Raw genomic sequence first — 16,123 nt, 5'->3', positions numbered from 1 at the left:
AATTGTTCAATTGTTCTGTGTGATCTATATTAATTAATTATACTTTTATATCTATTTTCATAAATACAGAAAATTAATAAGTTTAAGTTGAATAATTATACAAAATTATTATGTTTAAATTATAGAAATATTTACAAATTTATAATAATGATTTTGTTCAGAATTATATCGAAAACAATTCCATTACCTTACTGTAGTATTTAGAGTTTGAAATAGGTTTATATCATATACACGTTACGTAAAATAGAACTTAAAATATTATAATTTTGTCGTTTAACCTTTTAAGATTTAGTTTGTTCGTTGGATATATAGTACGATCATGGTTGAAAAAAAAACGCATGCGCAGAACTGAAAATTGTGTTTAGCGTTCAAGTGTAAATTCTTATGTATATTAAGTACGTACTTTAATATAAGTATATTAAATTTGTTTTAATTAAGTTTTTAATATAATTGAATTTATTTTGGTAAATATTATAATATATAATTTTATTTATTTTTCAATTACATTAAAAAATCGATACTTTCTACTTTAGCAGTTTATGAGGTTATATTGCAAGTTTTCGATATATTTAAAAATAAACATTTCATTTTTTTTAAAATTAAAATTAAATTATAATTATTTAATATAATATAATATTATTAATAAACTTTTACATTTCTTATTTCAATTGCTATTAAATTTATTATTATATGTGGCTATATAAAATATATAAACTTTATATAAGAATAATCTTAATATTTAAAAAATATATATTAATTTAAATATTTTATTAATCAAGACAGTTCATATTTAATTTTTTATTTCGGTTTTCATAAAAAAAAGAAGAAATATAGGAAAAAACAGTAATGAGTATATTTGTAGAATATGTTTACAGAAATGGCTGGTAAAAGGCCTGCAACTACAGATTTAAACCATGATAACTGGGATGATGAAGAAAAACCTGAAGAAGCAGGTACATTTAAAAAAGCTCCTGATGATGTAATGGAAAAACGTATTGTTAAAAAAGCTAAAAGACGTTTACAAAATACAGAAGTAAATATTTTCATCCCTATATTGCTTATCTTGCAATATATATATAACTTTATGTTATTTATTTAAAATATTTTTTAGGACACTACCAGAAGTGCATTTGGTACATTTACAGGTTTTAAAACAACAACTTCAACAAATGCTTCACCATTTAGCTTTTTAGCTAATAATAATACTATAAATACTAATGATACATCATCTAAGACAATTACAAATATAAACAAGTCTTCTTCAAATAATGAAACTGCAAAAACTAATGAAAATGGAACAAACAAAAAAGAGAATACAGAAATACAAGTATCATCACCTACATGTAGTAGTAAAAATAGTATTTCTGATCAAGAAGATCAAAATACATTAAAAAAATCTTCTGATTATTTTGCTAAATTAAAAGGATTAAATGAAAGTGTTGCACAATGGATTAAAACTCATGTTGATGCAAATCCATTTTGTATTTTGACTCCAATTTTTAAAGATTATGAAAAGTATCTTAAAGAAATAGAAAGTAAACATGGAAATGAAATTGAGAAATCTTCGCAAGCACAATCTATACACAGTAGTGATAATAAAGAATCTACAAACACAGAAAAAAAACTTGAAAGTTCTCCATTTGGAGTAACAAATTCAAAATCTCCTTTTAGTTCAACAGAATGGAAACCTGAAAAATCAATTTTTGGCAATATTAGTGCAAGCTCTAAATCTATATTTAGAAAATCAGAACATACTACAGATACGGGTAAATCTATTTTTAGTAATACAGATCAAAGTTCAGACATACAAAAATCTGTTTTTGGTAATATTGATCAAAAATCTGGTAGCAAAAATATATTTGGAAGTTCAAATTCTGAAAAGAATCCATTTTTAAGTAAACCATCTATTGCATCTGATAAATCAGATGAGCAAGAAACAAAATTGGATTCAAAATCTACTACTGTAACTACTAGTACTGCTAGTACCACTACTACTATTGCTAGTTCGTTTGCTACAACAAATACAACAACTTTCTGCTTTGGTCAAAGTTCTGCTACTAATAATACATCAACTGGTTTTAGTTTTGGAAGGTAATTTATTTCAAATGTTTAATGTAATGAAAATATTTTAATAACATCATGATTTTATAGTACAAAACCATTTACATTTGGAGCTCAAGTGGTAAAGCCACAAGAACCTGAAGATAGTGAAGGAAAGGATGATGAAGATGAGGAACCACCAAAAGTAGAATTCAAACCAGTTATAGAAGAAGGTGCTATATATGAACAAAGGTATTATATTAAATATTTTCTAATATAAAAAAAAAAATTATTTTAAAATTAATTTAAAATTAAAATTTAAATTTATATTTTTATATTTTTTTTGCAGATGTAAAGTTTTTGTTAAAAAAGATGGTAATTTTACTGATAGAGGTGTTGGAATGTTGTTTTTAAAACCAACTCCAAATGAAAAAACACAATTATTAGTACGTGCAGAAACTTCTTTGGGGAATTTATTGCTCAATACTTTATTAACAGAAAGTATACCAACAAAACGTATGAATAAAAATACAATAATGTTGGTTTGTTTACCTTTACCTGATTCTACACCACCTCCAGTACCAGTTTTATTAAGAGTAAAAACAGATGAAGATGCAGATAAATTATTAGAAGCACTTAATAAACATAAAAAATGAAAAAAAAAATAGAAATTATAAATAAGTAATTATAAATGCCATTGAAAAAAGAAAAAACAAAATTGTGTTGAATAGTAACCAATAATTTTTTGAAAACAAAAATACAATTTTGTTGTTATATGTATTCATTGTAATATTTTTACTTGAATTGGTATAACATGTCATGTAAAATAGAATTAGAATATATTATATATATATTTTTTATTTTTTATTGCACGAAGGGTACGTTATGGTATCACGTACGGTATGGGTAATATATATAAATATAAGGACATTGTAATTAAAACAAATAAATGTAAATCAGATTTAGAATATTTAAAATTCATAGACGTTATTTGATACATGTACTGCAAGTATAATTTTTTGTTTACAGAATTATGTGTTTAAAATGTTATATACTTGTCTAATACATGTTTTCCAATAAAAATTACTTATATATGAAAAATTTATGTAAATAGAACAAATATTAAGATCATTATAGCTTACATTCCTTAATTTATTCTTGATTATAAAAAATTTTAATAGTTCCTATGATATTTTATTATTATAAATGACCAGAATTCTTACTTTATCATTTAGTATCGAAATAAACATTTTTTATTGAAAATTATAAAAAAAAAATATAAAAGAATTATAAATTTTCAAATCATAGCCTATTTTTAATATTACTTATTTTATGAATATAAAAATATATTTATTATTTTAAGGAATGTTTATATTAGAATTATTAACATCAATATTGCACATGTATGTATGAATTAAGATTATTTACATCTATTTTATTAAAAATATAATATGCATGAAAAATAGAAATAACATTCATATAAATATATTTATAATGACAACATAATAAGTGAAATCATAGATTTTCATAAGTGTTATTCTTTGTTCAATATATCAATAACTATTTTAGAAATAGGATCATTAAAAAGATTCATATTTTAAATAAATTAGCATATTGTATTGAACTTTATACAATTTCTCAAACTAAAACATCTGATATAAATAAAAAATTTTTAGCTAATGTGAATAAAATAAATGTAAAAATTTCATATTTTTTATCATTTATAGTGTATTTACAATTGGTTATGCAATTTTTGTGCATATACCTAATTTACAGTTATTGAAAATTATTTTTCAAAATACTAATGTATTAATTATATATTAATTTTTGAAATTATTCATAAGCAGTAAATATTAAATTCTTTTTTTACAAGTTATCCATTCCTACTGCGATAATATGTCAAATTTCTGTATAAATTTAATGAAAGCTGCCACTGCAAAATGTACGCTTTATTTACAATAGCCATTATTATTTATCTTCAATTTCTTATTGTAGAAATCGTAAAGTTGACATGTAAATTTTTTAAACATGAACATTTTTAAATGTTTAATGCAATTAACGGCACAGCACATTATTCTAAAACTCATTTATAGAATGTTACTTAAAAAACAATTATAGAATTATTGTATATACAGAACACACATATGTATTCTAGTATGATAGGTACTCCTTAATGATGATATGTCCTATACAAAAAGATAATAAAATAAAGTTGAATTTTTCTTATAAAATATTGTAGTATGATAGTTCATATTTATATTAATATTTTACAGTTTTTTCTATAGTATCAATAAAAATTACTTTCATATTTGCTAAGCTCTTTGAGCCATAAATGGCGTCAGTGCACCTCTTTGTCCCAAACCTAATTGTATATGTTGCATATGTATTTCAACACAATTTTGAAAAACCTGTTGATTTTGTGGACTTAATTTTGCGCGTATTTGTTCCATCGTGCCTTGTAATACTTTCAACTCATATGCGTTACGATCCGAATCAGATAAACTCTAAAAAAACATAAAAAAAGTTGTATCAAAATTATATCAAAAAATTAAGAAAATAGTTTATATTGAACAAAGCAATTCAAAGCATTACCTTTACTTGAAGCATAAGAGCTGTTAAGTCTGTTACTAATTGAGACATTTTTCCAGGTTCCTTATCATTAATAATATTATTTCTTGCAACCATATCTGCAGCTTCCTGTCTACATTTTTCACGAAGATGAGAAGGAGCTAACATAGCTGCCACACTAGGTTCAGGGGCCATTTCTTGACAAAGTTCTTGAATATCATTAAGAAAATCTTGCAAAGCAGTATTCATTTTTTCCAATTCAACCACAATACTAAAATTAGAAATATCAATAAGAAAAAAAAAACAATAAATATAAAAAAACAAATATATATATAAATATAATATAAATATAATTGTTTACCCTGCATATCTTCTTTCAAAATCTGGTGGAAGCGGTTCTCCAAAAGATCGTCTTTTTTCTGCTTCACTATTCATTTCTTTTAACTTCTTTATTTTAACTTTTTTAGCAGCTAATATTTTATTAACTTTAACCATAAATTCCAATAATTTTAAAGGATAACCATTCATTGTTCCACCAATATGAGATTTCTTTGGCAATGATACAGAAGCATTTGATATTAAAGGATCACTGTTTAAACGTGGTGACATTAATTTCATAGCATATGGTGGAGATGGTACATATTGTACATGTCGCGGTCTAAATTTTTGTGCAAATGAAGCAACACTTATTGTTTCTGGTGGTTCATTTGACTATAAATAATAAATAAGCATATATATTTTTATTATGATATAGAATTTTGATAATTTTTATTTTAGAATAAATATATACACACCAATACTTCATAATCTGGAACACTATGCGTTCCAAGCCCAGCACGTTCAAACGTAATTCGGTAGGTATTATTACTAGTATCCACAGCATCAATACTTCCAGTGAATAAACCATCTTGTGGTTTTCTCAGTCTTGCTGTAACTTTGGTTCCAATTACCAACTGTAATGGTATTTCTGGTGGTAAATCTTTAAAACTATTAATATCTGCAGCTTTTCTTTGTTGTAACATTCGAATTTTTTGTCTTTTTCTTTCTAATTCTCGTCTTTCTTCCTCAAAAAACGACTGTGAACATCTTCGTGGTTTACCCATCATTCTTCTTATCTTGCACCATTCAACACGTGTTAATTTCCGAGTTTTTAATTGTGGAAACGATTCTTTTAAACAAATCATAAAATCATTGTCACCTTCAAAAAGAGTCCTGCATAAGAAAATAAAATTTAAATTTATTAAATCGAATTGTTTATGTATGTATATTCATTTCTTTTCATACATACTTATCAATGTTACTATAAAACCACTCGTAACAAACCCATTTGTGAGCTTTTGGTAATTTCAATAAATTTCTTAATCTCATACCAATCTTTTGTCCAATTTTACGATCCGGAGATGAAGGTTGCATTGGTTTATCAGGTTCTTTCTCTTGTTTAATTGGGGTCATTGTAGATGATATAGGTTGACTTAATATATTATTATTTTTTCTTGGCTCATTAGTTATTTTAGTTTGTTTTTTTGCAGGAGAAGGTCTAGATACTTTTTTAGGAGAATGTTTTGCATCTGGATGTGACGGATCCTTTTTGATCCTATAAAATAGATGACTTTAATTAAAGTATGTATAATATTAATATACATATTTATGATGTTAAATATGTACCTGTGATGAGGATGATTAACCAATATATCATCATAAAATAATTTATTTTTTTTTCTAATTCTTGCTGGCATCCCTCTTCGATTTAAAACTTGAACTGGTTGACTAGGAGGATTTGGTTTTGGAGGAGGTTGAGTACCTACTCTTTGTAAACCTAAAGCTGCAGGACCAAGTTCAGGAATTGGATCAGATTCTTCTGTGTCCATGTGTGAATCTGTTGAATTGTTTGAAATTTGTTGATCATCCATATCCATTGTATCATCATCGATCACTTCAGTTTTAATTTCATCGATTGATGGATATCCTCCATTTTTTATAGATAACAATGTCTCAGCTGATTCACCTAAGAAAAGAAAATTATACATATACATATCAAAGAAAATATATTTATATAATAAAATAATATTAATTTTTTATTTTTTCTATTTCAAATTTCGCTCAATCTTTTATAATTAAAAAAGAATATATTATTAATTCTAAACATTGTATTTATAATTATTTAAATACTAAATAATATAATTAATAATCAATATAAATTCTATATTTTAATAAAAATTCTACTTTATTTTTATTTTCAAAAAGTTTAAGATATCTCTTTGATAATGTTATATATTATAAGTTTTTGAAGATTTATAATATAAAAAAAAATAATGTATAAAATTATATATAATATGAGATATAAATATTAATATATGATCATAAAATTTAACTTTTTTTATCTTTCTTTAATTCTATTAATAAAATATACATACATATATTAAAATCAAGAATTCGGAAAAAATCAAGAAAATCATTCTGCTCTTAACTATCGACATAACCAAACTTGTATGTAGTTTCGTAAACAGTATGTGTATTTATCATATTAGAATTATAGAGTTATACAATAAATGATATTGCAAAAACTATAAAATATATTGTCAAGTATTTGTTTTCGATGTATTGTTTAGTGAATGAAATCTCAAACGGTAAAGATCTTCATTGTCCCGCTTGAATTGTGTATTGGTCATTTTTGAAATTTTAAACCAGACCTTTGTGAGCGCAATTAAAACACCGTCTTTAAGATTATTAACATGTTATAGAAAGATTGTATGTATTATTAACATAAAACTTGAAATATTTGTTATTCTTATATAATTATTTTTTGTTTTTTAATTAACTCTTATTATATTAATTTTATCAAGAATAAGTTAACTTTTACTCACTTTCAATCATCTCCGCCATGTTGCTATCAATGATGCATTATGGGTATGTGTTTCCTTCGAGCTCGCCCGCTTCGCGGTGAATTTCGTTAGTGGTTCTTTTCCATCGTTCCAAACACTCTGATTGGATAGTAAAAATCTTTGAATATTGAAACGGACCTTACGGACTTTTTAAATGTACAATAAATTGAGCGCAGCATGCCGTACTATAATAAAATAAAATTTAATTTTATTGCAATTTAAAATACTTAAACATTCGATGTAAATTAATATATTTAAAAATATACAAAATCATTTAAATAAATAAAATTATATATGTTTACATCTTCATAATATTATTCACATATTATGCATAATATTATGCATGTCGTTACAAAATTAATTAATTAAGCAATTTATATTCTGAATTTAGCGGTATTATTATAATATTAATACCTAACTTAACATGTTACAAATAAACTTCTTTTGGTTATTAATGATTTCATCAGTTAGTACAGATGATATTGTTTCAATCGATCAATTTGTGGCACCTACTAAATATTGTAGAAATAAGGAAAGATTAATAACGTCCGAAGAAAATGATGAATATTTACTTATTAGCGCCGAGATCGATACAATTGTTGTGATGGAATGTCGATTTTGGTATAAAGTATTATTTTATTGACAAAAAAAGAAAGATTTTTTTATTATATTTGTTTTTTAAGATAGCAACGACAAAGAGGAGAAACTTTCAGAGTCAAAAATTTGGTACTATCAAGATCGATATAAGGAGACTCCCAAGAAAGAGATAGAATTAGGAATGGATAATAACTCATCCTATAATAGAATTTATACTACTCCAGATCTTTCTTTAGTAATTAAAAATCTTAACAGTACGGACGCCGGAATTTATTTATGTCATGGTAAAGAAGGCCAGGAAGTTGAAAATAAATTTAACTATAGAATTGAACGTAATATTTTTATTGAATTTGCCAATTACTTGACGAAATTACATATTTAAATATAACTAGTCAAATTTGTTTTACAGCAATTTTCAAGGAACATGGAGTTGTATATGTCGAACAAGGAAATATTACTGATTGGGAAAAATATCGTGAAATATATTTAGCATCGGTTACCATGCGATTTGCCGTAAGATTGTCATCAATTTTACTATATTCATGATTCATATAGAGAAATATTTAAATAAAATATTCATCTTTATGTTAATGTTTATGCATCGTAATTTATTTATTCATTAGATTTCACAAATGTCTGAACTGGCAGAAATTCGAGAAGTCGGAATAATACTTCAAGTCACTTCTGAATGGGCATCTTGGGGTCCATGTGAACATTGTATAGATAATCGAGGATATAGATCAAGTGTTGGAAATTGTCGATTAAAACGAAAGATCAATATGGTAAGCAAGATGAATTATCAGATTTAAAAACGATTCAATAAAATATATTTTTTTACAGACTATTGCGAACAAGAGTGATTCATCTATAGTTAAATTTTTCCTTAAATCATCATCATTACCGTGCAAGTGAGTGAACTTATGAATTTTAATTTAAAGATTTGTATCTGTAACATCATGATTTGTTTTCAAGATCAATTTTACTCGAAGAAAAATTTCCTACCATTAGTAGCGCGGTGCGCCATTTGCCGGAATTTATTTTAAAGGAAACGTGTAAAAATTGTCCTCGTGTGAAAAAGAAAAAAGATGATAGATATAAACATATCAGACGATTCGTACTCGCAGAAGGAGCTTATCTTACAATTATTTGTCCAGAGTAATTTACTAATTTTGAATCAACAACGTCAATAACTATTCGTAAAAAAATTTAAATATCATAGGGCAACTCTAGATACAAAAGTATCATGGAAAAAGGATGCGATTACATTGGAAAAGGGTGTTCGACGATCCTCTCGAAAATTGGATCCAGAAGCTCGGGTGATAGTAGATGCCTTTGGAACGCTCTATCTGATAGGTATTTTTATTACATATACACATATAAATTTTATATTTTATGTATTTCATATTTTTTTGCTTACAGATGTTTCGACAGAGGAAGAAGGAAACTACACATGCTATGTTAATAACGTAAATATGTTGCAAGTAAAAGTCATCGTTATTTCTAAAGCTAGATTACTAACACAAGGTGAAATTAAAACTTTGTAATTAATTATAAAGACATTTAGATCAAGACATTGAAAATTTGATTCTATATAATATTTTTTTTTTTTCCATAGAATTTTTACGTCACTTAGGATATTTAGGATTCATATTTCTACTTTGCTCGTTTTGCTACTGCAGTGGTTTAGTTTATACGTACAGAAACAGACATAAATTCGAGCAAACTGTTCCGAAAGAGGATATATTTAAACGCGAAGAAGAATTACCACTTATCGATTAAAATCCATAATTTAAAAAGTGATCGATAAAAAATTGCTGATAACAAATTGTGCAAATTGCTTACCGACTGAGCTCATTCTTCGTACGATTTTTCCTGCAAGAACTTCTTAAAAAGACGATGACCTTAAAGGTAGTCGAGTGAAAGGTGGCAGTGGAAGGGACAGACTGCATGGAGTACGTGTCCATTTCTCGTAGTCAGTGTTTAGTTTCAAAATGGCTGAGTTTAATCGTCCCTTAGTATCGATTCACAAGTGAGATAATAAAAATAAACATAATTGCAAACATATAGAATGAATTTAAAAACACAAGTTTTCTTAATATCCACGATTCTTTGTTTGATTCTACTTCAGAACACAATCGGTGAGTTTCATAGATTGCATTTATACGTACATGTATATTTTGTGAATAATGTTATACTTTCACCGCATATCGAATAACGAATTCTTTTCATAAATTATGAATTAATAGAAGTCTTTATTGCAAACGTATTTACTATTTCTACAATTGACGATTCCGACAACTCAAACAAACAATTTTGATGTACAAATAAAAGTGTTACTTTTCATTGTAGGAATTCTTCGAAGATGTGTGAGTTGTAGATCAAGAGGAGAATTAGGATCGTGTAAAGATCCTTTCACTATGAATACAACGGCGATTAAAATGGAAAAAGGTGTGGAAACTATTCCTTGCGTGTCTGGATGGTGCGGCAAAATAATTGAACGGAAGAGTCTAGACAATGGTAAGCGTTCGATGGATATGGATATATTTAAATTTATACAAGATTGTTTCATAAGGAATATTTTTTGTTGTAGAATATGGTACTGCCACGCAAAGACTTTGTCTTCAAAACGGACCCGATGACCAAGAGGAAAGATGCGCGTACACCGTGTGGAAGTACAAAAAAGTGTTTTTGTGTCTTTGTTATGGAGATCTATGCAATGGAACATCGAAAACAAGCGTTTCCAATGGTTTGATTTTCATAGCGCTTTGCGTTTTATTTCGATGGTATAAGATATAAGAATATCTGAACTGAATTGTATGTACATTATTGTATAAAATGTTCCTCATTTTTGTATGTATATGACGTGATACTTGTAATTTTCAAGCTTAGTCGATATTGATTTGTTAATATTGCATTTAAACAAACAAAAGATTTGTAAAAATATACTCTAATTTTATTTATAACTTCGTATTTTATGTATGATAATCACAAACTGAGGTATATACATTTTACATAATAAATATTTGTAAAACTTTGTACAGAAAATGGTACAATGTTTTATTATATTAATAGCGCAATACACAGTCATTTTATTACACTTGTAGCTGCATTAAAATTCCGACTGTGCAAAGAAAAAAATATATAATTATTCTTATTAGCTTTATAGAATGCGAAACAAGTTTGTTTTTTCAAATGATAATAAACATAAACATATACATTTCACTTATGATGTTCCATCTTTTTTTTTATGATTCAATAGTCAATACGCAAATAAATAAAATTAGTGTAAATAAATAATATTCCTGTACATTATGATTTCCTAGAGAATGAAGAAGTTAGCCTTAAACTTCTTAATATATGATCGTGAAGGCCGTTTCGTCTCCTTTCTTCTTGATTTTTTAACAATGCTCTTTCATGAGGAATATCATCATAAAATAATTCACCTTGATCATAAAGATATTTTACAGCTAGCATTGCTTCCTCACCGGTCAACAGATACGGATCATGATATTCTGAAATACCATAAGACGGATGTCTTTTCATCTACTTTCAAAAATTAAATTATTCTTATATATTCTTTTAGCGAATTTTTGTGTTTCGAATATATGATTTACCAAGTCCGTTGGAGAAATCAGGTGTCGCGTGTCTTGATTCTTGTGAACTATAGCCGAGATCGTTGATATCAATCGGTGGAATGAAAACGCCTACAGGCCATAGAGATTCAGCATTTTCCGGTTTAATATGAACCGGCGCAACGATATCTTTGTTGCGTAAACGTTGTCCTGTGAATGCATGATAAATTCTATTAAATTACCGGATTGCGTATTTTATTCTCATTCTTATCAAAGAGAAATATCGTACCATATTCTTTAGCATTTCCCGTTGCGCTTTTTCGTCCAATAGAAACGTAGGATCTCTGATCTATTGTTCTATCTCCTGTTAGATAAAAAAATAATATTGTTAATGAAAGATTTTTTAACGATATGCTGCATAATTACATTTATAAACTAACCATCTGTTGTAATACCGTGCTCATAAACATGCGGAGGAGAAATAAATTTCACGTGCACTTTCGAGAGAGGCAAAGCTCTAGTTGCTGCTATTGCAACTAGAAAGACCACCATTTTCATCTGTAATTAAAATTCTCGAATGTTCATGCGTCTACTATGCGTATATTATCGTTCTCAGGAATTCCAAGTTAACATGTATTCAGAATTAAATTAATATAAATCGGCGTGTTTCTTTTTCTTCTCCTTTTTCTTGACCGCAAATTAATGGACCTTGCAATTGTGACACACGTATACATATATTTCAAAATATATACATAATCCATTTCACTTTTACCATGGGAAGTGTTCTTTCCATAGCGATAACATAAAAGCGGGTCAAGGTATTTGAAGTTAATATTTCAACGCTTTCAACCAACCCGGATGACCGAAACGAATAAGACGTAAATGTTGAACCGTGTTTACGAAATGATGATGCCATAGCATTGGTCCTGCTGAGATTGAAATAGAACTGCGGATTCTCGAGTGATTTGTCTGACAAAAATTAATTGCGATCTCTATGTGGTGCTACCTAATAATAGTCAGATAATCTGGTGCTCATAAACGATAATCACTGCCCCTGGCTGGTATGCAGGAGCATATCTCATTACAGATATGTACAAGATAGGGATGTATCTAAATAATAGGAGATGTAATAGGAGATGTAAGGGCATAAATGATTTGTTTGCAATCTCGACTCGTATATTATTGTCATTGTGATGTACATCATCGAGAAGTGTTAGGCAAACTATTAAACAAGCAAATCGGATGTTACCCGACCGACTATCACGCAAAGTAATATCCACTGAAATAAATGATTATTCTTTGACACGAACACTTCATACTTCGAACGAGTTTAAAATAGAATCTGAAAGTGATCATAAAAGCAACATCATCGAACGCGTATATGTAACAATGTATAGTGTATGTGTATATTTATATGTGTTGGTAGATTTGTGTGTGCCTGCAGATGTACGCAATAGATGACTGTGAATTGGTTCGCTCATACATGACTCGCAATGGCGCGTCTTGCAAGGAGATTACATAGATATCTATTCGCGATTTCGACACTCTGTTGTACGTTCGAATACGAACGTCCGTAGAAAGTAAACGTCCAAATAGTGTTCATATTTTAAGTGAAACGTCGCTCTCTTTCTATCTTTCCTACCTTATTTATCGCTGACCGATTTATAGGGTTATTTTCTTCCTTCACGAATCAATTATTCGACGATATTGGCCAACTTGGATATCTATAGTTTTCATCGGATTTACCGGTTCGCGAATGTGCCTAGTGTATTGTGCCATTATTTCACCAAGTAAACTATCACTTATATTGAAGATTATGTCAATTCAAAATTTGATTTACTTTCGATTAATGGAATGCCAATGATTAACAATTATTTAGTTAATAATAAAATATTGATTCGGAAACGTATCGTGTATATATATTTATTTTTTCGAAATATATTGATCTAATATGCAACAATTCTATATGCAAAACTCGATCTTACACAATTCACATATTTGCGCTTGACACGAACGTTATTATGCTTAAAATAGCAAGACATTCATATGCTCGATGATGCGTGTTAAACCACCCTTTCGCTTTTCTTTTTGCTTACCTTCACTCGCAAAATAGAAGTGGTTCTTATTATTCTGGGTTCATTGTAAAGTAGTAAAATGAAATACAATACAACAACGATAAAAAGTTTTTCAATGTTAATATACATTAATAGACGTTAATAGATAAATTTGTATGTTTTAAATGTAATGTTTTTTTTTTATCGAAATTCTTAATGAAAAAAAAATCATTTGTATATTTTCAATGCTTCTTCAAACAAAAAAGACTATTGCAATAAAATGAAAAATATGAAAAAAAAAAAATGAAAATAAAAAAGTGAAAATAAAAATAAATGTTTTTATAGAATCGATATATACGGAGAATATCGCTGAAAATATCATTTGCTTTTAGAAAATAAACACAATATATGTTGCATATAAACACAAAATATTAGACATTAATTAATTAAGATAACGTTAAGTCACGCGAGTGAAAATAATCGAGAAAATCTTAACTCTACACCGATGTTTTGTCAGCTATAGTAAAATTGTCAACGTTCAATCATATCAATGAGCAATGTTCTCAAGTATAATCAATTAACCCAGTCAAGTATCACGTTCAATTAAATATATAGAAACAATAGAAATGCATAACCTTCGTTTCATTATATGAAAATACTCATCATTTGCGTATCTATCACATTTTTATTTTTCAATCACAGCACACGTTTCGATGCTTCAAGATAAAATTATTATATTAGTGATATTGTAAATATCACTATATACACAAAAATATAGAAAATTATTTTAAAGAAATATCCGTAGTCGTGTCGTGACACTCACCGTCGACATCGCGATTAATACTTGCAGAATTTTGATTACTAGTTTCACACTGTTTATTGTAATGTTATTCACAGATGATTATTTACAAAAGAGAGAAAAGAGAGTATTTATCGGAAAGAACTCGCGTAGCGTCTTTACTAGATACAACCAGGAACTGTTCCACTTTAAATGTCTTAGGAGAATGTCGCGCATGAGTTCCTGCATCCCCCTTCTTGTTATGTACCCCACTTGCAGAGGCCAAGTTGGTCGTGTTCGTAAGGACTCGCACAGGGACATGGTAGAACTTTCATTTCGGTGAACGCGATGCAATCATCCTTTATTCATTTTGAAGGTACCGCGCGCAAGGATGACCAATGGTTGCGCATCGTTGTATGCGCAAGATTGCTTTTTTTCGGCGGGTTAAACACAGTTGCATCACTGCTGTTAGAAAATTTTTAAAAAGATAAACGATTGTGATTTTTAAACAATGTGATTATTTTATGTTATATTATTTGTGTAAAATATTTGTGTTTTTATCAAATGCAGCCACAAACTATTTGGATTCTTTGCTAAAACAGTTGAATGGTTTTCAAAGGTTAGGTTTGAGGTTTGTGGTTATATTTAAGAAATCTAATAGTTTTCAATAATTTATTACATATATAATTATATGAATTTTAATTTGTTTAATTGTATTAATAATTATGTATAAGTTATTATGAAGAATGTCAAGATTTTATATTTTATTCTTTTATATTTATATTTTTTTTTTAAGTAACTAAAATATATTTTATAAATATTTTATATCGACATTAATTAATTAAAACTTAATTTTTGTTGATATTAAATATTTAATTATTAATAAATATTTAGAAATATTTTAAAACAGTTTCCAAATTACTAAATTCCCGCGCATTTTTACATTTCGATATGATAAAGTAGTCCTTATATAAATAATGATAAAGTGTTATTTGATATTAGAAATATATTTATTTGCTTATGATTATTATGTAATAACTATAGTGTGATATTTTAAGTTATTTTCTATTCTAATTGAAATTTATCAAATCTTCAAAAAAACATAACCTTTTATGTTCACTGTTATGTACATTTTATTTAATTAAAATTTTAATTTATAATAAAAAATATTGCATATTATGAAAGAAAACTTTTTGTATAATATTTTATATTATATATTGTGTAAAATTTTATTAAAATTTTAAAATACAAATATTATATGATAATATATATAAAAAAATATATATCTGTAAATTCTATATAATTAAATAGGTTAGATTTCTGATTGATGTAATATATATATTCCAGTTTTTACTAAAAGGTTTTTATTTATTATTATTTTTTATTGAAAGAATATTTTTAATCAATTTTTTTTCATTAATATATATATATATATAAATAAAAAATACTAAAGTACTAATAATATTGATTTTTATGAGAAGCATTTCATTTAGCAATATAAATTTCGTTTCATTGTATTATTATATAATATAATATAAAAACTATTACTTTAGAAATATAAAGTTTTATTTGAAAGAATAAAATTTTTTACATATTTTGTTTATAAGAGCTATCATTTTAAATCACAGGTCG

The 16,123-nt window shown here is 26.8% G+C and overlaps 5 protein-coding genes across 10 annotated transcripts; 3 read left to right on the top strand and 2 right to left on the bottom strand.

Moving 5' to 3' along the window:
* The first annotated feature begins 304 nt into the window (after positions 1–304).
* On the top strand, positions 305–2,783 carry LOC122718596 (nuclear pore complex protein Nup50). Of its 3 annotated transcripts, none has more exons than XM_043943776.1 (5): positions 305–395; positions 876–1,033; positions 1,112–2,091; positions 2,152–2,292; positions 2,390–2,783. In XM_043943776.1, exons 2-5 carry the CDS (start codon positions 878–880, stop codon positions 2,694–2,696), a joined length of 1,584 nt encoding a protein of 527 aa, XP_043799711.1. In that variant the 5' UTR covers positions 305–395; positions 876–877; the 3' UTR covers positions 2,697–2,783. The 3 variants fall into 3 exon arrangements, with proteins under 3 accessions (XP_043799711.1, XP_043799701.1, XP_043799720.1); XM_043943766.1 differs by having other exon boundaries at positions 311–395; positions 863–1,033; XM_043943785.1 differs by having other exon boundaries at positions 344–464.
* Positions 2,784–3,664: 881 nt separating this feature from the next.
* Positions 3,665–7,529, bottom strand: LOC122717978 (protein lin-9 homolog). 3 transcript variants are annotated; one of them, XM_043942589.1, is made up of 8 exons: positions 7,473–7,529; positions 6,274–6,613; positions 5,897–6,202; positions 5,403–5,820; positions 4,970–5,319; positions 4,633–4,879; positions 4,342–4,544; positions 3,665–4,226 (listed from the first exon to the last, which is right to left on the bottom strand). In XM_043942589.1, the coding sequence occupies exons 1-7, from the start codon at positions 7,489–7,491 to the stop codon at positions 4,353–4,355; spliced, it is 1,872 nt and encodes a 623-aa protein (XP_043798524.1). In that variant the 5' UTR covers positions 7,492–7,529; the 3' UTR covers positions 3,665–4,226; positions 4,342–4,352. The 3 variants fall into 3 exon arrangements, with proteins under 3 accessions (XP_043798524.1, XP_043798515.1, XP_043798531.1); XM_043942580.1 differs by having other exon boundaries at positions 3,665–4,544; XM_043942596.1 differs by lacking the exon at positions 7,473–7,529 and adding an exon at positions 7,023–7,256 and having other exon boundaries at positions 3,665–4,544.
* Positions 7,512–9,866, top strand: LOC122718956. Its single transcript, XM_043944400.1, has 10 exons — positions 7,512–7,515; positions 7,958–8,111; positions 8,178–8,419; positions 8,497–8,600; positions 8,711–8,869; positions 8,928–8,995; positions 9,060–9,242; positions 9,307–9,440; positions 9,507–9,611; positions 9,703–9,866. Exons 1-10 carry the CDS (start codon positions 7,512–7,514, stop codon positions 9,864–9,866), a joined length of 1,317 nt encoding a protein of 438 aa, XP_043800335.1.
* Positions 9,867–10,055: 189 nt separating this feature from the next.
* LOC122717646 lies at positions 10,056–10,899 on the top strand. The gene is made up of 3 exons (XM_043941898.1): positions 10,056–10,225; positions 10,437–10,604; positions 10,678–10,899. The coding sequence occupies exons 1-3, from the start codon at positions 10,156–10,158 to the stop codon at positions 10,881–10,883; spliced, it is 444 nt and encodes a 147-aa protein (XP_043797833.1). The 5' UTR covers positions 10,056–10,155; the 3' UTR covers positions 10,884–10,899.
* Positions 10,900–11,383: 484 nt separating this feature from the next.
* Positions 11,384–14,664, bottom strand: LOC122717632. 2 transcript variants are annotated; one of them, XM_043941881.1, is made up of 5 exons: positions 14,537–14,664; positions 12,100–12,217; positions 11,949–12,023; positions 11,702–11,869; positions 11,384–11,599 (listed from the first exon to the last, which is right to left on the bottom strand). In XM_043941881.1, the coding sequence occupies exons 1-5, from the start codon at positions 14,543–14,545 to the stop codon at positions 11,397–11,399; spliced, it is 573 nt and encodes a 190-aa protein (XP_043797816.1). In that variant the 5' UTR covers positions 14,546–14,664; the 3' UTR covers positions 11,384–11,396. The 2 variants fall into 2 exon arrangements, with proteins under 2 accessions (XP_043797816.1, XP_043797823.1); XM_043941888.1 differs by lacking the exon at positions 14,537–14,664 and adding an exon at positions 13,302–13,543.
* Between the last annotated feature and the right edge of the window lie 1,459 nt (positions 14,665–16,123).

The sequence above is a fragment of the Apis laboriosa genome, unplaced genomic scaffold (genome assembly GCF_014066325.1).
Source record: "Apis laboriosa isolate Shangri-la unplaced genomic scaffold, ASM1406632v1 scaffold11_cov152, whole genome shotgun sequence".
NCBI lineage: Eukaryota > Metazoa > Arthropoda > Insecta > Hymenoptera > Apidae > Apis > Apis laboriosa.
This window is presented reverse-complemented; position numbering and strand designations above follow the sequence as displayed.

Bases quoted from the DNA above. Each gene is read 5' to 3' on its own strand.
- LOC122718596 (XM_043943766.1), top strand. From the start codon at position 866: ATGTTTACAGAAATGGCTGGTAAAAGGCCTGCAACTACAGATTTAAAC. The intron at 1,034-1,111 runs GTAAATATTTTC...AATATTTTTTAG, and splicing joins GACGTTTACAAAATACAGAA to GACACTACCAGAAGTGCATT. The intron at 2,293-2,389 runs GTATTATATTAA...TTTTTTTTGCAG, and splicing joins GGTGCTATATATGAACAAAG to ATGTAAAGTTTTTGTTAAAA.
- LOC122717978 (XM_043942580.1), bottom strand. The intron at 6,203-6,273 runs GTACATATTTAA...TCTATTTTATAG, and splicing joins GTTAATCATCCTCATCACAG to GATCAAAAAGGATCCGTCAC. The intron at 5,320-5,402 runs GTGTGTATATAT...TATTATTTATAG, and splicing joins TTCCAGATTATGAAGTATTG to TCAAATGAACCACCAGAAAC.
- LOC122718956 (XM_043944400.1), top strand. The intron at 9,243-9,306 runs GTAATTTACTAA...TAAATATCATAG, and splicing joins CTTACAATTATTTGTCCAGA to GGCAACTCTAGATACAAAAG. The intron at 9,441-9,506 runs GTATTTTTATTA...TTTTGCTTACAG, and splicing joins TGGAACGCTCTATCTGATAG to ATGTTTCGACAGAGGAAGAA.
- LOC122717646 (XM_043941898.1), top strand. From the start codon at position 10,156: ATGAATTTAAAAACACAAGTTTTCTTAATATCCACGATTCTTTGTTTG. The intron at 10,226-10,436 runs GTGAGTTTCATA...TTTTCATTGTAG, and splicing joins TCTACTTCAGAACACAATCG to GAATTCTTCGAAGATGTGTG. The intron at 10,605-10,677 runs GTAAGCGTTCGA...TTTTTGTTGTAG, and splicing joins ACGGAAGAGTCTAGACAATG to AATATGGTACTGCCACGCAA.
- LOC122717632 (XM_043941881.1), bottom strand. The intron at 12,024-12,099 runs GTTAGTTTATAA...TTTATCTAACAG, and splicing joins GCACGGTATTACAACAGATG to GAGATAGAACAATAGATCAG. The intron at 11,600-11,701 runs GTAAATCATATA...ATGGTATTTCAG, and splicing joins TGATTTCTCCAACGGACTTG to AATATCATGATCCGTATCTG.